Source organism: Acanthaster planci, linkage group LG16, assembly GCF_054643075.1.
Source record: "Acanthaster planci isolate LZ-2023a linkage group LG16, COTS_SCS, whole genome shotgun sequence".
Lineage (NCBI taxonomy): Eukaryota > Metazoa > Echinodermata > Asteroidea > Valvatida > Acanthasteridae > Acanthaster > Acanthaster planci.
The window spans coordinates 10,862,839-10,884,291 of record NC_141792.1 but is presented as its reverse complement, the minus strand read 5'-3'; the positions used below and the strand labels follow the sequence as shown (position 1 = coordinate 10,884,291).

Genomic DNA, 21,453 nt, shown 5'->3' with positions numbered 1-21,453 from the left:
CCATATTTCACTGAACCAGCCTTTGTAAAACTTCTGTTATGGTGGCTACATATCCTGTTGATCCATTACTGATGTTTCAATTCCATTTCCTCAGGTCTTTCATAAAAACCTGTCGTGAGGATAAAATATGAGAGCCACATTTTATGCATGCAATATTTTTTGACGACAAACAGTCCCACTTCCTCTTTAGTGACTGCTAGGTTTCATTTTCTGCACCGTTTGGTACTTGATCTAGTTTTATGTCCAAGCATGTGAAATGTAATGCTGGTCAGACAAAGAACCTGTTTTGAAAACCCTCGTTAATAACACGTATGGTTTACCTGCCCGAAGCCCTCATAATATTGAGTGTACGGTATCCTGTTAGCTTGAACCTTCGAGATGGTATCAGCAAAATGAGAACCATACTATGAAGCAAATGACAGGTCCTGCCCTGCTGCTGGCAAAATTAAGTTCGAGCAGGGTTCTTATAGTATCAGGTGCATTATGAAATTGGCAGTCTTGGAACACAGAATCATCGTCATCAGTATCGTGCATTTTCATTTGAATCCTTTTCTGGTGATGAACCCAGTCTTCCTGAGAAGTACACAGGCCCAGCCTGATGAAACCTGGAGAAGAGATAAAGCTGAATAAACCCAGAATAATATTGTGAGGAATGCCTGCCGAACTGGGTCTAGGGACTGAAAAACAGTCTTTCAGTTTTGCCTGCTGCCTGTCTGCCATTAACAGCTGAGTTGTAATGATTATTTAAAAAGTAACAGTCATTCTCAAACTGTGCAGTCTTATTTCCTCTGGAAGAAACTCCTCTGCTTAATAGTAAAATATTTTTTTCTGCAAATTTGCTGAAAAGATGTTCCGGGTGAAGTGAAAGTTTGCCGAGGTGTTTTTTTTTTTCACTTGATTAGGGGAGCATTGGATGTCACTTTTTCATGAGCTCAACTTAATTTAGAAGGGGTGCCAATGTAAAAGCCTTATTTCAGGCTTTTTGTTGGGCTAATTTTAACAAGGTACTGTATATTTAGGCTTGTCTGGCCTTACTTTCAAGCTCTGGACAAGAACTTAATTGGCATCCTTGATTTAATATTTAATTTACTGCTCATTAGTTGAGTCAGTTCTGTGTTCCATGTTCCCATTGATCAAGTGAAATTGTAGTCACTTAGTGAAAAGGTTCAGCATAAACAAAAATTTCACTATTTTTAGTCTTGCCATAATTGAAGAATGAGGGGAATCAATGTTGCCATGGTTTTCCACTTAATTTCCAATTTGTCGTCCATTTTGGTCAAATTGAGCCTTATTGATTATTACTGTAATTGGCATTGCTCTTAGTGTAAAGAGTTACAATTGATTTTCATTGAAATCCCTGCTTGTCCTGGTAACCATCTACGAGTAGGAGGACACTGTAATTCATATTGTACTTCATTACTTTTGTGCCAGGTGTTTCCACTTGTTTTTTTTTGTGGCAAGCAAACCTTCTCTGGCATGAGATACCAACTTTTATTCACTGGCGTTCCCCTCAGTGATCAGCAAGCTTCGTCTTTCTGATCTTAATGACATGATTGACTTTCATTATGCATCCTGCATGGTCATCTGGAGATGACAGTCACAATGGTTTTCAGTAGTATTTGTTCTGAATCTAAAACCTTTGTCAGAAGAGGGATTGAAGCTTTTTTGTGACGTGAACAAATCAGATGCTGTAATCTACTTATTCTTATAGAAACATACATTAGTTGATTTGCCTTTGATGTGATGAAGCAATCCAGATATTGGATTAGTTAAAGGGGAATCGATAAGATGCGGGTGGTGTTCCTTGTTGAATTTCTAGGTTTTCCCCTCTGAGTTGGCAATCAGAACTTAGGAGGATTGATGCTGGTGGCAAATATTTTCTCTGTGAATCTGCACAAATTTTGACATTCAGAAATTCAGTGAAATTTTACTGTGTACTTTTGGGGATAAATCATTGTTGGAAGTAGCCTAACTGCCGAAGAAGGTACCCACATATGCCCTTTTAAGTTACATAAGATATATCCATGCAACTGATACGATACATGAAGCCTCATTTTGAAGGGTTATCAAACTTGGGCTCATTTTCGGTGGTTTCAATTCCTCAACTGCCTGTTATCGATATACGATCTGTTCAAATGCTCAGCGCTCCGTAACTGCTGCCCCACACACAAAAAACCCCAACAGATACGTGACGTAGAGATAACCGCAAATGAAATTTGGGCCGCTGCTTATTCAATTACAGAATGTACGTGCTCGTCATATCTCCCCATCCGCAGGCCAAATTACACTCAGTGCACGGTGCCTAGACCGAAAGAAAGGGCAATACTTGCACTGCCCCTACATACGTTGTGTTTGCCGGCTGTGGTATAGACTCATCACTTTAAAAGCTTGTGGAGTCTTGACCTCCCCTTGTAAACAAAGCAGTTGTAAGCATGACACATTTTTCCCGGGTGACAGTGACCTCTTTTCTGTTTACTTTGTTTAAAACTCTTGTTACCTGGTCAATGATACATGGAAAATTGTTCATGGCCGCATAAGGGTTCAAGTTTTTTACATTTGTATTACTTCTGCTCTGAGTATAAAACATTGCTGGTAGGCTAGTCCTCCATTTGTCCTTGAGGGGTATGAAATCATCATACCCCTTACATCTTTCAAGCATTTTTAATTATTAAAGAAATGAAATAAATTGATTACATTCAGTGAGCCAAAAAATCACAGGGGGTTTCGAAGACAAACTTTGCCATTTGAAGGTGCTGTCTAATAAATTTCTTCAGCTCATGTAAAGCATCACAAAAGTGAGTAGTGTTCAGTGCCAGTAAATGTTAAGTCAGTGCCAGTTAAGTCAGCACCTCTTTAACAAAGTATACTATCAGAACAAGAGACGGAACACGAGGCTGAGAAACAATCATCTAACCAGATGTAGTGTAAGTTTTAGAACAGTTCGAAAGATTGGAAGTCCACAAAGACCAGGAATGTCGCTTAAAATACTGACACATTTCTTTCTCTTAAAAAGGAGGGCAAGAGTGTCATTGGCTGGCCAGTGAACCCAAACAATCAACCCACATTTTTTTGTTGAACAAGACAGTCGAAACGAAATTCCAGCATCTGATGAGAATCATGTTCAGTGTTTTGTTCAGTCAGGACCGTGGAATGACAAGTTTTGCTCTCGGGATACATTTACCTCCAAATTTCCCACCTTGATCAGAAGCAACGCCCACAAGTGGTACAGGTTTTGTTTCCATGATCGAAATCCTTGAGTGTCAACCTCACTTGATATTGCACTCAGGACTGAGGAAATGGTGATTTGATGATGAGGGGTGTTATTGGGCAGGCCCAGAGAGCACGAGCATCTGATTGCTTTGCATTCCAAGACTTTAGACTGATACAGCTTCTATATCAATCAGACTTTCATTCTTCATTTGTGGAGTTACTTTCTTTGCAAACGGGGACAGATTGATATGTAAATAGTAGCATTGCTGATATGTAAAGGCTGTTCGTGTTTGGCGTGAAAACAAGCACAGATGCATTTTATGACCTCAGATTAAATATTCGTGCTCACTTTTTTAGCTCAAGCTAATTTTGATGCAGACTTTTTTTTTGGCGGGGGGGCCTCAAATTTGTTTTACTTTCTGCCTGTGGTATGTACATGTCTGAACTTGCCCTGAGAAATAACTATCGGCTCTGAGTCGGATCAAGGGTATGAGGCTCAAACCTTCCCTTCTATTGTCTGTGGTACTTTTGCATAGCTCCTTGTGCTCCAAAATATAGCTCATGCCAATCCTTGCTGATTCTTTTCCTGCGTTCCTTGGGCATCCTGCGGGGGGAGGGGGGGTCACACCCCGTCAAGTCAGTTTTGTCGGCAAAATCATCGCGGTGTCGGCAAGAAGGAAGGGCGAAGGAGAGGGGTTATATTACATAATTATTAGGTAGTGGAATCAGACTACCATTACACTCGTTTCGAGTGATGGTCTGTTGGCAAATTTCACGAAGGCACCACCCTCCACCGTTTCAAATGGTTTAGCAAGCAACGCTCAGGCTGTAATCAGATGCAGGCTGTCCCCCCTTTTTTCCCCATGGCATATTGTGACAAAACATGGTTGGATGCTTCAAAATGAAATCCCCACCTTTGTTGAGGATCTTTCATAACATATATACGGATGTCAGTGGTTGAGGGCTGAGACTGCTGGTTTTGCGTAAGATGGAAGTAGTGAATAAAGAAAACAGATTCTGAGTTTTATGGTGGTCCACAGGAGAACAGACCATATCTTATTTTCACCTGGGAAATCAATGCACATTTGCAGGTCAATTTATGTCATGGTAACCCAAAGTTTTAATGTTTGCTTTTCTGAAAATAAACCATGTTTTTTTTTTTTTTCAGAAATCAGGACCCTGCTCACATCAACCAAAGTTTGACACAGGTGTTTCAGTTGAAAGTCCCGAGCACTATTATTGGCACATCCAAAAATATTGAAATACAAATTGAATGTACCGTGTATATCTCTCAGGTAATTAACACCATTTTAAAAGAATGGCGTAGTGTGTAAAAACAAATTACCTTGAAAAAACCTGTTAACTACCAGTTGCGCTCCGTTTCCAGCCTCAGTAATATCCTCGTTAACCCTTTTGTTTAGCAGTGATTGTTGGGGGGGTGTTGTTATAGAGTCTATTGTCTCCCGCCCAATAAGGGGCATTGTAGAGAGTGTCGGCCTTGTCTTTATTGTCTCCTCTCTATTAGCCTAGCTGAGGTATTAGTTTTGGCGGATTTGCCAGGGAATGAGAAATGCAGAAGAATTTTTGATTGCTTTATCCTGCGACTGGGCAGAATTCTCATTTACTGAGTACGTCATGTTTTTGAAGGGTCTAGGATGGCGTTTGAAAACAATATTTTTGGGAATTTTGTTTCCATTTTAGTACTAATTTGTGGCATGTTGCTACGAAGGGGGAAATGAGCAGGTTCAAGTATGACTACCAAGACAAATTTTAAAAAGATAAATAGTGGAATAATAATAATCCACCAGGAGCCTGTAAAGTAACAGTTTTTATTGAGTATTTTAACATTTCAAAATTTGATAAGCCACTGGAAAAGAGAACTTTTCCAAATAGGTAAAATCTATACATGCATGCAAACTCATTACTTAACCCTAACACTCCTCAGTCCTCCAACAGGTGAAGGATTGAGGAGGGTTAGGGTTAATTCCAAGCACATGTCAACTTCCTACTACAACTAGAGAGATGACTCTCTGTCAATGTTGCTGCATTTATTTCACCTTCATAAAAGCCATTCCTTCACAGTCACACCCCTCTTCCTCACAGTGAACCATTCCATACTCACAAACATACTCGCAAAGGTAATTGCTGTGACGTAAGAGAATCAATTATTTGTCGGTTCCTTTTATCCAGAGGTCTGGGGGACTGTCAATAGGGAATTAACTTTGATGACAGTGCAATAATCATTAGGGTTTGGACTAATCATTTGCAGGCGAAGACATCAATATTTGTTATTTGAACTCATCTCCCCTTCCTCATCCCCATTCTTTGAAGTGAACGTTCAGTTTCATCTGTGAATCATTTACTCTAAATGCAGAAGAGTGAAAACCCACTGTCCAAAAGAGCGAGTCCCTAGTGAAAACCACTCCAAAAGAGTGGCAATCACTCTTAAAAGAGTGAAAACTTCTTTTCACTCTTTGGAGTGGTTTTTATAAGGGACTCACTCTTTTGAAGAGTGGCATTTTACTCTTTTGCATATCTAGAAAGTTTTATTCCGTTGAATTCTCCCCCGTATTTTGGTGACCTCAACTGTTGAGCCTCACGTGCAAAAAATCAGTGAGTTACATGCAATAGAAATTACACACAAAGCACATTTTCAGTTTAGCGTGCGCAAGCTGTGCATTTAACTCATTATACTTGGTAAATGCATTCTGTAGGACCTACATGTAAGGCAGGTTTTAAATTAAACAGTACCGTGAGAGCTACGGCAGGCCCACTCCCATACTGCCATCAGCAGAAAGAGTCAGCAAGCATTTTGCTATTTGAATTAAATCCGGTACACTGAGTTATCTGATTGCACATAAATATAACAATTTGAATTCCCCAGACTAAAGACACTGTTGCTATACCTCGTGATTGAGATCGAGCTTTCTGAAATGGACTGGTTCCTTTGTGCCCTTCTTATCCATTGAAAAAAAACAACAACAGTTTACTGGTGAAAGGTGTCTCTTATGTAGCCAAGCAAAAGCTTGCCCAAATCATGAGGTATAGCAAGTGTCTTTAGTGTGGAGAATTCAAATTATTATGTTCATGTGAATTTAAGGAACTCGGTAGACCAGATTTATTCAAATTTAACTCGCTAAAGGCTTATTCACACGACTAGATATAGGAAAATTTCAAGTACGGTACATCCCATGTGCAATCACAGATCTAGTCGCAGGCAACAGGGGATTGAAACAGTGACAAAGGAATGCCTTACAGGGTGTATTTGAATGGTTCATTTGAATAGCCTATAACAAAAATGTAATGTAATTTGCTTTTTCCTGAATGGAAAAAAAAATCCTCATTATAATCCTAAGCATGGGGGGGGGTATGTTTCCTCACCCTTCCATGGCTGCAGGTGTACACCTGTGGGCCTCCTGTTCATGTGTCTGTGACGTGAAGTGCAGGTTAGCGCAGTGACTGAAACTGTGCCACTGTGCTACTAACCTGCAAATCCATCCTTGCAAATAACCTGGAACTTGTTTACCCTGTGCTTGTTACTAAACTTGGCAATCAGGTAAATCGTGCGGAATATTGCCACTTATTGGGCTGGGGGGATTTCAAAGATTAGCTGCACGAATCACCCTTCAACGACCATTTCGGTAATATTGGGGACACACGTTCCCTTTGGGCCAGGCTCATGCCATTGCATGGCTGCTTCAAGGGACCAACCAAGATTGTGGCCTGCCAACCCTTTTGTCTTGCACAGGCTAATATTGGCCAGTTGCCACTGCCGGTTGCTGTTGAATTATTTGTACATATAGATTTCCATTTGCCCGCCATCTTGTGCCCGAGGGTAGTAAGCCTAGTTTTCCGCAAGAAAAAAAAAATGCCAGAAATGTATATATAAAAAAATCCCCCCCTCCCTCGATGTGTGCTGAAATTGCTTTAAATGTATGTTATCTGTGGGGCATTTTTGTGGGGGGTCGTCGATCTCTTTACATTGGGATAAGGGCAGTAGTGCAGAAATAAAAGTGGGTTAATGTGATCACGTTTATGTGTCTGCATTTTTGAGTTTTGTTCCTGGAAATTTGCTATTTATACATGTACATGTATAGCTATATTGTACATTGTATTTTAGGATTGATTAAAACTGAAACTGACATCCAGTATTTGCTGATGATTTTCTGTAGGATTTTCAAGATTTTTCTTTTAGTATACCGATTCCTAGCTTAAACATAAGAACCCACCTTAAATGACAACAAATCATGGTAATGGTGGAAGGGGGAAGGGCAAGGAGGAGGAACGTGTATTTGGATTGGCAGATGATGCTGACTGATGTAAGTAACTGCACTATAGCTGTTCTGCTCTGTAGCTGTGTAGTCCTGACGATTCCATCAAAAGATACCCCATGAGGAAACTTTTAAAGCCAATTTTTACCGGGGATACACACATTTTCTTCAAGGTCTGTGCATCGTTGAAGGCCATATTTATATTAAACAGATGTTAGCGGCAGGATGCACCAGCTTGTCAGCCTTTGGTCGTGCACATCATGATGAGCTGGCAGTAATTACAGAATCCTTTTTTTTTTTTTTCTGAATGCACTTCTGCCATTCCACTGTGTGACTCCCGTGGTATTGTTGGTCAATAAAGCATGTCAAATGCGCGCACGCTTTGGATTATGTGCTAAGGCGCTTGCTTGCACAGGCAATTTGGTGCTGAGTCACGCTTTTGAAAGTTCAAGGTGAGGCCAAGTGGGGATATTCAAAGGAGGCATCCCTCTGTGTTTTCAGGTCGACTGTCTCCATACCAAACTCATCCCTCTAGAGCCACGAGAACGTTTTCACGTAGCAGCAACATCCCTGTGGGATAACGCATTCCCAGTCTCTTGTTCACGAGTGAGAGGGTACCTGTGGACAAAGCGGATCGATGCACATTTGCAAATCTACAAGCAGTGCACGGACTGGTGGATGCCCCTTGGAACGAGGTCATGAACCTTTTCTTGCCTGTTTGTCTTTATATGATTGTGAGTGCTGCTGTTGTGAGCAAACGAGGGCGCTGTCTCACATCAAGATTCGCGAGTTTAGTCCAAATGTATTTCAAATGCCACCCCTGATTGATGGTTTCAACAATGATAGTTCAGGAATAATTGTAAAACTGGACATGAAACCCGGAGTTGGCAACAAGCCAAAATTCAGAAAAAGATCCTCATCTTGTGTGTGTTAAAACCTGGACTAATGGTCCCCTACTAGCTCCCTCCAACTTAATGTTCACTAATTACAGACATTTAAATTGTAGGATTTGTTAGACATATTCTGTTTACATCTACTGCACTTGTCTCTAATGTGGTATGCTTTCGTGTACCTAATCTGATGCATTGGGGTCATTCTACAAATTTGGGGTCCAATATTTTTTGTGTCCCTGTTACATATTGTGTGTGATTTTTGTTTTAAGTTTAAAATTCGTTCTTTAGTTTTCAAGAGTGACTAAGTACCAGTACTGCCAATTACCTGCCAAAGAAATAAAAATAGTCAATATCAATGATATATCCCCCTGTCAAATTATACAGGTCAGGACCCCAAATTTATAGAATAGCCTATTTTCACTTGTGTAAATAAGAGGATAAATATCTTTTTCTTCAGAGAGTTAAAAGAAGTCAACATTTAATTAATTTCTAATGACTTTGTTCTAAAATTTTACTTTCATTTTCCCGCACACCCCTGTCCATTTTATGGTATATTCCGTTTGAAAGTTTTGGCGTAGAATCCCCCTCAATGAACTTGTGCGAGCAGCGCGTTGCGTGCTCACAGACTCCTGACCAATCAGACCCGATTAAGCTGTCTTGTATCCAGGTGCCAGCGTGTGATTTATGCCGCGGGCATCATTACTTCTCAGCAGGCATTATCAAATGTTAATACATGGTCACATGATGCATTTCGACCAATAGGAATAGAAAAACTGTCCCAGGTTTTTATGAATAAATGAACCTTTCACACAATACTTAGCAAAGATCTTGCACATATGCCGCAGGTGCTTTGATTGGCCAAATTTGCCACGCATTACGATCACTTAAAAACTATTTGTACGCTGCGCCTAGATGATTGTAACGGCTGATGACAATGAAAGTTGAAGGTGGGTTCGGGTGCGTCCAACTGGTTTTCATTTTTTTAAGAGGGAAGTCTCCCCAACATTCATTCTGATCGTTCTGCACTCTGTCTGTGTTTCATATGGCAAAAAGAAAAGGATATTTTTACCCACTCCCCCCCCCCAATTTAAATGGGCTCTTCCAGGCAAGTGTTTTTTTCCTTCTTTTGGCTTTGTGATTCCAACTGTCGGTCTATGTTCACTTGATCAACAGAGCGCGTGCATTCAGAATCAGTGAGGCCGTACGAGGAATACAACCAGGCAGTATTGGTCGATCAGATTGTCCCGCTGTAGCAGGAAAGAGTAATCGAGTTGCCGGCTATCTCCCATGTTATCTGGAGGATGGTGGCTGGAAATTTGAACAAGTAATAGAAATAGTATTTTTGAGTAACCCTGTTGGACAGCGCAGCTGTGGATGTTGCTGTACTGGAGTGTCCTGAATATATTTTGTCCTCCATTTCTTGCATCGCTATGACAATATGAAAGTGTTGTGTTGGACTTTGATCAGTTTGTTGATTGTTTTGGCCATGCCGAGCTTCATGTCTTTTCCATTGTTCTTCGGGCTGATGAGACATTTATGATAGAATTTCCCTCCTGCATTTTACTTGTGCTAGCCAGTAATTTTCTTCTCTTGGATGTGTTTTAAAGGGATGCTGTCAACCCCCCCCACTATGCTGTGTTATGTCAGACTCATCCTGGGCTTCTCTCACCTCATGCTTCGGATGCCTCACTCACTCAACCTCATGAGCTGTGTTGAGAGAATGGCCCTGATATGCAAAGCCTGTCAACTAATGGTAACCAGAGTCCGACCTCCAACATCCACGATTCGACCCTCATATCGACACCCTGCGCTCATCCCAAGGAGTACTCATTGCAGTCAGGGAAGAGTGGTCAAGCACGGCTCTGTTTTCTCTCTGTTATCTCCTCGCAAGAAGCATCAGTTACCATTTGAAGTTGCTGGGATTTGGAAAATGCGGATTTCTTCAGCTTTGGATCTCACCAGTGCTGTCATCGGTGTTTCACTTCTTTGGCATTGTAGTCCATTTTTTTTTTTTTCATTTTCACAGCTCCATTTCTGTAGCTGTATTGGTGATCCAAGTTACAAAAATTCATATTGTTGTTGGGCAAAGAATCCTAGAAATTCAACCCCACTCGATTTTAATCGCTGGTAGCATTCCTTGCTTTCATCACGTCATTTGTTTACACTCGGTGTTCACTATAATTGGCACGTTGTGCCTGCTGTTGAAGTGAAAGATTTTTCTGTGTTTGTAATTAATGTGCCTTTGTCATTTCCTGAGGAATCATGTATATATACCATGGAGCTAATGTGTACGTGGCTTGGCAACGAAGGCCATTCCCATTTCGGTGAATTGCCAGTGTTTGTACTTTTACATTGGTTGATTGGAGTTGCTGTTTTGTTCCGCTTATGACATATTTCACCTTGGGAACATGATCTGCATTCAGTTTGCAATTAATTGGTGACTGATTTGTTTCAGTTTGTCTTTTGAAATCCACTGCCATCCATACATCCAATGTTAAAAAGAACCAGCTTATAATTGCAATAATAAATGTCTTTGTGTTTATTTTCTGTAAACCGCATCTGATTTCAAAGCCTTGTTAAGTTCATCGGCTCACCTTCAGGGCCACATTTAGTGTTTATTGTTCACAGTCGGATCTCGAGCTCGCTGACTCTTGAAGTGACAGATGGCAATAGTAATGATTAATTCCATCGCTTAATTTTTGCCGGTCCATTTTTAACTGATACCATGAAAGCCATTCGTTTCTTTGGTCATTGAATTCTGGTTGCAATGAGTAATGACCCCAGTGGTATCAATTCTCTCTGCTCCCAAGAGAGAGAGAAAGAGAGAGAGAGAGAAAGAGGGGAGGGGGAAACCTCACCACAGAGAGAGCTTGTTGAGGCTCGTTGGTATTGGCCAGCATAATTGCATCAACTGGTTAAATCCTGATTGCAGATGTGCTTAACAGTCATAACACCCATAGCAGCTTGCCATTGTAATTATAGCTTCCTCTTGCTTCAGAGTTCTACCTGAAGTTGACATTTATTCCAGCTGAAAACTGCGGTTTTAAGGAGGGGCAGAAAATTGGAGGTGATTTAAAACCCACACACAAAACTCTCTTTACAAAATGCTACTGTCTGCCTGCCAGATGGAATATTGTCCACTGCCCCAGGTTTCCCTGAGAATTTGGTACTTTTCAAGTCCCTGTGACTCGGAGAATTATTGTGAACCTTTTTCAGCCATCATAACCGGTTTTGTTTGAAAACAAAACAACTTGAATGATTGCAGATTGCCACTCTATGTCGTTTTGCAATCCCAAAAACTGCGTTTTGACTGTGGATCTCTTATGACATCAAGCTTGGTGAGTGATGCTGCTTTTAATATTTACCGACCGTACCAATAGATGCAAACTTCAATCAATTATCTGTTAAAACAGCGGCGGCAAGTTGTATGTAAAAGCCGAAATCCGTGTTCAGGATCCAGGGAAAGTCTCTATGTATTGAATGCCGTGGATGAAGTGACAGCTTGTTCTGCCCCACCATAAAAAAAAGAAAATTGGTGGAAATTTACCCTCGTCTGGATATTCATTTATTCAGCAAGTTCCCTTAATCCTTCTGCAGTGTTGAAGGGACACAACTTCATGCATGAAGAAACGGAAGGATTGATTGGAACCAAAATGACTGGTGACAGAAACAATGTAATTGAAATTAATACATGTACCAGTGGCCTGTGCACATGTGATTGCAGTGTGGTATGCCCTGGCTTGGGACTGGTGCTACCCCCCCCCATCTGCCGGTGACTTGGCCACTGGGGAGAAAATAAGACTGTCTGGTTTTTCCATTACCGTCATCATTACTTGCTAGGCACACATGCAGAAGAGGAGGACTCACATAAGCCAGAGAGAATGGATTGTCTCTTGTGCTAGTCTGTCCAGCCCTTCAGGAATGCAGGCGCTGCCTTGTGGTGTTCCCGCTAAAAATATCTGCCGGCATATTTTGAGAGATTCCTCTCATTGAAAGGAAAAGTGCCCTTGGCAACATGATCATCTGGTCAGTTCACTTATATACAACTTGGAAAATATTAACAGAACTGCAGTGATTTGTTGACCATTCCCGCTCTGGTTACTAGAGAGTTAACGGCTTAATTTCTTCCAGTCTTGACCTACCTTCTGTGATCTTTCTGGTAGAGTTCATATATAGGCTAAGCGTAGTAGAAGGACAGCTGAACCTGACAGTGTTTTCTACTGTCTGATCTGTGTGGTGAATACTGCTGATTGTATTTGCAACCAAAGGAGATGGGTATTTTCTGAAGTTTGACTTTCTGATGCTGGTTGTTTAAATTTCTGATTTTGCTCTCCAGTAAAACTCGCCTATGTGCCTGTTCATATCACTGCGTATGCATCCTATGCTTTATGCATCCCCCGCCTACTCGATCCAGGGGGAAATCAGTCCGGCAATCCATCCCCGTCCCTCCGTAGATGTCACTCCATCTCTCAGATCATCCACCTCTGTGTTTGAAATCCGACTACCTCTGCGAGCTGGGCGGAAAACAAGTTGTTGGACAGACTGGTGCATTGGGCCACAGTGCAGGAATTCTCCGTAGGAATTCTATTGTCATCTGGCGCGTGTGTGCGAAGTGTCGCCAACGGGGCTCGCAAGCGTGATCCTCTGCTTCGGTCACAGAAGTATTCTTTGACTGGCTTTTGGAGATTTTTCTGTACGACTGTAGCCGGATGATTGTTAGAGGAGTTAGATTACTTAGTGATGACTGAACTTTCCTCTGCCAGGGTCCTGCGTAGGTAGAGGGAGAGAGAGCGAAAGAGATGTTGTGAAGAAAACGTCTCAGCCTTTTGTCAGCTGGAGCAAGGATTAGGTGTGGGTTGGACTTTTGCCAGGGGCTGGTTACTGCTCTCTCAGGACAGATAAGATAGGATTCTTCTTTGGGGTTTCGTTGATAACGTCAGAAACATTATTGTACCTTCACAGTCTGAGGGATGGTCTTTTGAAATGCGAGAATGCTGCAACCCATAATGACGTAGAAGTTTGTACCTCAAGAAGGTCTTATTTTCTTTCCCACGAATCTGATACTGATGCTGTCAAACCGCACAATTTCTGCAGAGGACATCTCTCTTGGGAACTCACACTGTGGGTGTATTTACAGCAGCTAGACTGGAAAAAAATAATCTGGTGCTAATCAGTGAACCATATCAGAGTCATTTCTTCCCTTTTCTTTCCAGGTGGAAAAAAATTCTGTAGTCTGTCCCTCTCACTGCACTTGCAACTACAGAGGTGAAAACTTATTGCTTTAAAATTTAGACAAGTGAAGACTTTGATTGCTGCGTAATCTGCAGGGTTATATCCTCTGATTGGGAGATGGATGTTCCATTTTTTTCCAAGGTTGTAAAAAAGACCTAGCCACTGGATAATGAAAAGGTGTTGATCAGCTATCACCTTGGTGAAGGACTACAGGTAAGCGACTGTCTGGAGCAATAAACAACTTGGGCTGTGTTGCCTTAACAGCTTTGCCAGGCATGAAGCATCTGGGAGGTGTGAATTAATTTGTTGGAGGGTGCAGATTACACTCTCCAGAGGTGTAAACTGACAGGTTTTCTGTTAGCACCTGAAGAGAGATTACAGGCCAGGCCTGGCTGGCTAGCTGGCTGGCTGGAGGAAGGGCCTTGGGTGACCCACAGACTTTCCATCCATTTCCTGTTCGGACACTGTCCAGTCATTGCATTGCCCACTCTGGATGATTAGTAATCTCAGAAATGCAATAAGTGGATTGCAGGACACACAGTTGTTTCCTTGTTGCTGTTTCTGGTGTAACAAGATGAAGAGCTCTCTCTAAGCTGGATTTATCGGGGCACTGATTCAGCCAGCGTGGAGACATCGCAAAGACTAAAGTCGTCTCTTTTTCTGCCTGATTTCCTGTTGTAGCAGTGTTTGGTGGGAACCAGCATCTCTGTGAATGTTCAGATAAGTGTAGGTGCATGCCGTTTTCTGTTCACGGCGAAACTCTCCTCAGGTTTAGCTTGAGGCAGATTGGATGACTCCTGTTGGATTTTTTTTTATCAACTGATGTCATTAATACTGTGTAGACTTTGGGAATTTGATGTAGGTAGGAAACGGCCCTGTTTCTGCATTGAATTTGTGTTGTGTTTTGTGGACTCATTGACTGTCTCTTTTGTCCAGCTGACTTGAATTGGAAGCTGCATAGCCATCTGAAAGATGGCTATGTAACGCTTTGATTACGATACACATGTTGAACCTTTTCTGTTTAGATTAGCAGTTGAGACAATTATCTCTCAGACGGTACCGTATTAGCCAGGGCCCACGCATGGAAGTGTTCACCGTTCCATCATCTTCAAGTGGAACATTGTCTCGTGAAGCGGCCTCATCAGAACACTCAGTGAGCATCCAAGTGTCTCTAGGTTAAACTGAAGCACTATTAGGTTTATCATCACTGACCCATTGGATTGTCAAAAGATAAGATTGTCGTTCTTGTCGTCACTTGGAGCAGCGTCACTTGACATCATGAGACGACTGGAACGCACCCTATCGCTGTAAGTACCCTTTTCTTATTGATATTGTACACGTATTGCTAGTAATTAGCGAGACGAGTCCTCTCACCTAGTGTCAATTGCCAATTTTTGTCATCAGTGAAAAGCTGGAAAATACTCAATGGCAGAATATTTTGTATACTGTCAGACTAATTTGCACGCTGGCGTGAAGTGAAGTGCGCTTGTTTTTTCTTGTGTGCCACCGTACAGTTTTTCCTTTTTTTTTGCTATCTGCAAGAACCGAAGCTTATTTTACCAAGCTATATTTTTTTAGTGTACAAGTGAATGGTTATTGTACACATATCTTGATGAATGTAATATTACTTAAAAATGCCCCCTGTCCATTCTCAGTAATTTATAAGGGGTAGTCTGTAAACCAGAACCAGATAACACTTCAATAGCCTCGGTGAGTGCCCACGTCCTATTTTTTCAGTTGCTTGTGGTACTTATATGAAGGGAATTGGAATTGCAATTAACTTGTAGTTGAATTGAATGTTTGATATAGATCCAGACCTCACAACAAAACATAGTTTTTCCCTTTAGCTTTATTTTGAATTTTCCTATATTATGAAGAACTCTGTGCAGATTTTGTAGAAACAAGTGGTTGTACATGTACATCTGTAGCTAGGACAAAAGAAGCGGTCTTTGGAAGCAGAAAATGTTGTGACATCCATTGCCTGATGTGAGACAACTGGTAGCATAATTCCCAAGGCCCTTTGGCCAACCTGTTTTTCTGGTGTTAAAAATACATTTCCCTTGTGATTGAAACCTCTGACTGTAGGAATTTTTGTAAATGTTTGTGGTGAGAATTGGTTTCCGGCATTGTCTACATCCACCACCCCCCCCATCATCCATTGAAGAATGACATTTCACTTAGGGGGAGAAGGATAAAAAGCACTGGCCTGTGTCTCCTGTCTTGGAATTGAACCCTAAAATGGAATCAAAATATACAAAGAGTTTGTTTTGATCAAAACCCAAAACCCAATATCTGACCTTTAGTTAGGTCATGATGTGTGTACTCACCAGTATATTGATATATGGACCCGAGATGTATCACAGTGTAGGCTATATCATGGTCATGTTGATGGTAAACTATTGACTGGCTGGTACAAGTATTTATACAGCAGGCTCTTTAAGTTGCAAAGTGCCCATTATGTGCCTCATTGAAGTGTAAAGACGGTGATTACTCCAAGAATACATTTAAGGGCTAAGAATCCACACTGGCACTTGTAGATGGAGTGGACTATAATTAAATGTCCCAGCTGTATCTATTGGAATGTAATAAATGGTAAAAAGATGTTTTTCCTGTCTCACCGATGACTGTGTTAAATGCAGGCTGACCAACTTTTTAAACAATGCAGTGTGAAGTCTTGAAAGCAATGCAAACATGGCCAGAAGGTTCTTATGATATGTGAACCCTGATCAAACCAGCAAAGAAATCCTGGCTTAATCGTTATTGTTTGCTTTGTCTCCTAACTGCTCCATCTCTGCCAACTTGTGCCAAGTGCTTGTTTGCCTCAATTGAATAGAAAGCACTCCTGACAATGACAGGGCATTCCTGGCCTGAACTTTAAACATTGTCACAAGATACAGCCTGCCCTTGCAGGTGTAATTTTTTTTCTGATTTTGGCAATTTGAAATTAAATTTCTTTTACATGTTTACAGGGGTGTCTGCAGGGGGTTATAAAACTTCCCACACTTTCATTTTAGCATTATTCGCATTTTGTGTTTATTCTATGCCTTAGTTTGTTAAAAAAAAATACAAATGCAATGCCTGAATTTGACTGTCTGAATTTGGTAACAATTTTGGAATTTGAGTGCAAAACAAATCCCAACAAGATTATCAATGTCAAACATTTGACCAGGCACCTGTCCATATAGACTGTAGCTTCTGTCATCAACAGTCATTCTTTATCATATGTACAACCACTGTGTCTCCCTGATCTTGTCAGACTGGTGTATCAACAAGCAGAAACCTCACCCCCAAAATTAAACTTTGCACTTGATCCTGGTTCCCAGATACTCACTACCATGCACATGTTTACGTTATTTTTTAGCACGTTCTCCGCCGTGGGTGTAGCGTGGAGGCCTGTACCATAATTATAGCCTTTTCTTCTTATCGGGAGGGTAGCTTTACATAATCTTGCAGGCTTTTAAGTACAGATTTATTTTCCAAAATAGGAGTCACAAGTACATGATTGATAAAAAGTGTTATTCCTCATACCAGTGTGTGCCTTGCCAAGTTCTAGGAATGAGTATGTAAGTCTATAACCATGCCAAATCTTAGTAAAGGATTCTCTTGAAGAGTAAGTGCATGTTGAGGGTTATAAGGCTTAAGTGATAGCTGCGTGCACTTGTCGTTCCTCGTGGTGTTGCAAGTGACTTGATTACCACAGGTGAGTATCTTTTGAACGAGTCAAAAGTCCTCAAGTGGATCTTTTCAGGTGGAAGGATTCAAGAAAGGATGATTGACCAAACATTAGATTAGAGGTGATGAAAATGTGAAAGGCCAGAATAACGAATGGTGTATGAGTGCGTGTGAAATGGACTCACTGTCTGAAAATGACAGGAAATGTGCAGAAGTGCTTAATGCGCAATATGTATCAAAGTACATGTATGGTAGAAATTAACTGCATCTAACAGCATTGGTTAAAAAAAAGAAGCAAAAAATGGTGCATTTCAAGTTGTGGAGCTTGTAAAAAGTACACCACAGAAAAGTGACTGATTTCATTGGCAAAAGGATGTGGTGTACCTCAAGGAAACCCACTGCGGCACATGTGTATGTAATTATGTGTCATTTTTAGATTTTCTGGCCTTTTTCTGTTACCTGTGGTTTGGCTTGTGTATTGGCCACTTCATGAATGATTTACAATATGGATTTATCAAACAGGTGCGCTGTACTCAACTAAGTTTGCTCAGTAGGTCAGATGAGCCGTTCTTAGATGATGCCGCATTTTTCTGCTTCTTTTTGTAATCAAAATGTTATTGCAGCAAGTCTGGCAGAAGTGGAGGTCTCCTATGTGCACTGACGCATATACCAGTGTACATGTACACACGAAGTGAATATGTACATGTACCAGTGAGAATGAGACGTCTGTATGTTCCCCTCTGTGTCAAGCTTAATTGAAAATTATTTTTTTATTAGCCTAGATGGAGCCAGCCAGGCATGATGTGAATCCTAAGGAGAACACATGTACCTTGCCTGTTTTTTTCTCTCCCCAGTGAGATGCAATTCCTGTTGTTGGATGAATTATTTTTATTTTGATACATTTTGGTTCTGCAGTTTTCCTTCAAAGCTAGTATTGTCAACATGTTTTCACATGTTGACAGTACGAGCTTTGAAGGAAAACTGCAAGAGGGGGGCTACAGTCCTTTTTTCAAGCCCTGCTTAGCATCTTGTTGAAAGACCCCAAAACCCCAGAACATAAATAAAATGTGAGAGGGGGGTTACAATTTTTTTTCAAACCCTGCTTAATATCTTGTTGAAAGACCCCAAAACCCCAGAACATAAATAAATAAAATAAAAAAACAAAGCCCAGTCTGTATTTGACAGTTCTATTGCCAGCTGAAATCATTGACGTTTTATACTCGTCCAGACTGAAATGCATTTTTTACTCATTCACCGGTTACCCTAAAAGTTTTCTTTGTTGTGCATTACATTCTGCAATATGTCTGGGCAGGCAAAGAAATCTTTGAAAATCAGTGATGCGGATCACTTTTAAGTTCATTCAGCATTTTTGACATTCGGCCCAGGCTTAAGAATAATCTTTCTGAAGTTCATTTCCTGCACTAGTAATGGTCTTGCCCTAGAGGGTAAAAAAAATCAAAAGCAGTAGGGACAAGTCCATTGTTGGGAAAGGTTGACTGTCATTTTAAGCTGCATAGAGGAATAACTTTTTGAAAATGAAAAATACGAACCCCAGGCATTGACGTAGTATTTATGTTGACAACTGCGCCCAAGGCTTTTTTTTTGTGCAAGGCACATTCCCATGAAAAGCTGAAGGTTTCATTTTATGTATAGGCAGTGTATGTTCATAGGCATGCATACATGTACAGGTACCTCTACATCTTCAAAATTGCATTTGGCTCGGAAGTTTTTGGCAAGCTGTTGAATATTGGAAAACATGGATGAGCGCTCCAAGTCTCTGTTAGTACCCCACATTCTTTTGAAGGAATGCAATTGCCTTTGCCTAGCTTTGGGTGATTATGAGTGGCCAGTCTTGTGGTTGGACCAGATGTTTTGGTTCGGACACCAACAAGTCTTCCATTTGATCATTGTTGGTTTTACCATAAAGTGTGTAATGTTACTGCGGCATGAGTACTGTGGTTTGTGGTGTCCATGTGCTAATATACATGTACATGTGGTGACAGTGGCACCGCAGCACCGTAGCACCCGCTGCATATGCACTGTCTTTATACACGTACATGCGTTGGTTTTGCTAGAGTATCATTTATTTGCCAACAGTTGTACGGATTTTCAACCTCTTGAGCCATAAGCTATAATAGTGCAGGAAATATATGCCGATATTTGGAAGCAAGAGTGGAGTCGATTCAAGACCCAAATATCGAAGGCCATAGAAACGACGAAAAGTCTGTATTACAGTTTGAATGGGAGGACCTGGCTTGTACAAATGAATCTCACCGTTAATCATGAAAAACAAGCAAAGTAACAGATACTGCTAATCGACTGTCTCCTCTTTTTTTTTTTTTTGCTCTGCAGGTGTGAACAGTCCTTGTCGTTGAAGTACTATCTTCAAAGGTAAGTGAATCTTCACTGATTGATTTTCCCCTCAATCACTCCGCAGGTGTTTGCTTCGATTGGTTGCAAGGGTGTGAAATTCTTTGCCCCAGTGAATAAGATGACCATTATTCATTATCTTCTCCCACGCTTGGGTGTGTTGGATCATTTTAATTGGGTACACGTTCCATCGATGGGGGGGGGAATTTTCATGAAACTGCTCAGTACAGGAAAGATTTGGGCAAGTTGGAGTGGAGACTACATGTATTTGTTGACCACTAGTGATTTTCCTGGCTAAACTTTGCACTGATGAAATGTGTCGTGTGCACCACGCGAAATCAACCTGTTCTTGTAGTTGGCAAAACTTGCAGTTACTCAGCAAAAACGACATGTAAACGAGATCGCTGTTGGTGTCTGTGATGGTTCTTAAGTCAGAGAACTTGTTTGAGCACGAGCATCTGCTCTCTTAATTACAGCCCAATGAAATTAGGCTCAGTTCTGTAGTTGTATTGGCCAATTTGAGCTGTAGATGTTGATAGCTTATACAAACTCTATGAATGAACTCTTGACTGACTAAGTTAGTAGGTACATGTAGTGGTCACTGTTTGACATGATTTAAAACAAAATTAGGTTTGGATAAATGCGTGCATTCTGTATTGGTTAACATTACAATATTGCTGTATTACAAAAGTTACGTGTTACAGAAAGCGTAGCTTATTAAGGTAAATTTTTGAACACATGACCTCTTTTAGTTTTGAGTTTTATGGAAAGGTCTATACAAGTCTAACAACCAGCCCAGACTGCTGTGCCTACAGAAAGTTAAATGTAGGTCTGCAGGTACTTGATTTGTCATTATCAGGTAAACCAAAGGGATTTCTAAATTACAGAAGGCACGTACAGTTACCACCTGAAGTGCCTGTCTTCTTTTCCGTGCTTGAGCAGTAAAACGAAAATGTCAGCGCTAATGATGCATCGTGAAAAAGACAGCAGCTGTGTCCTAGTCAGCCACTGGCATTAATCACTGATTACATACGCCAGTGCAAACAGATAGCGTACTGTCAACACAACTTGTGCAGAGTCAAAATTAAACTCTGTTAGCCGATTTCCAGCTTGATCAAATACAATTAGCCCTTTGCAAAGTCTCGACTCTAACTGGAAATTCGCTGAAGAACTTATTTTAAAAATGTCAAGGCAAATAAATTTAAACTTGCAGACAGAGCCACAAGTATGCGCACATCAACCTAGTCTCTTCTCATCAACAACCCCCATGATTGAAGTTTGCCGCACTGCCTGCATTTTCAATATCAGATGCTCAGAGTAGTTTGAGATATGAGAACATTGGTAAATATTGACATATTTATATTACTTGGTCATTTCGGAAGCCGTTTTCTTCAACTGTACATGGCCGTGCTCTTCCCACTTTTTTTCTGTGGATTCCTAACTTTCCAGTGAGTAAAGAAGTTGTTAGGGCTTGATCCTTGAATGCACTTGCAAGTTCTTTAGATTATGCCTGAACAAGAAATTCTGCTGAAACCTTAAGTGAGCAGTAGTGTTGGAAGTAAGGCTTTGATCCTCAAGGCCAAGGCATTGATCCCTCAAGGCCAAGGCTTTTTCCCCCAAGCCTTAAGGCTGAGGCCAAGGTGCTCAAACAAGCCTTTACGGCAGTCTCAAGGTTCAGCCTCAGCATCAAGGCACTACATTACTGGTGAGCAGAGAGATACACAAACATTTGTTTGTCCGAATCTTAAGTTACTTTTTCCAGTCCAGCTGGACATCTCCATAGGTGAATTTGAACCTAGTCTGTC

The 21,453-nt window shown here is 41.0% G+C and overlaps 1 protein-coding gene across 3 annotated transcripts in view; it reads left to right on the top strand.

Annotated features, from left to right (window-relative positions):
- The first annotated feature begins 9,556 nt into the window (after window positions 1-9,556).
- The window catches only part of LOC110979045 (rap1 GTPase-activating protein 1-like), a 124,690-nt gene continuing 112,793 nt past the window's right edge, over window positions 9,557-21,453 (top strand). The window contains exons 1-3 of one of the 3 annotated variants that reach the window (XM_087147540.1): window positions 9,557-9,698; window positions 14,632-14,913; window positions 19,631-19,669. In XM_087147540.1, coding sequence (XP_087003666.1) covers window positions 14,885-14,913; window positions 19,631-19,669 — 68 coding nt within the window. In that variant the 5' untranslated portion in view covers window positions 9,557-9,698; window positions 14,632-14,884. Of the gene's footprint in view, window positions 9,699-14,631; window positions 14,914-17,149; window positions 17,307-18,940; window positions 19,058-19,630; window positions 19,670-21,453 lie in introns of those variants that run through there. The other 2 variants (XM_087147546.1, XM_087147541.1) reach the window with 2 other exon arrangements.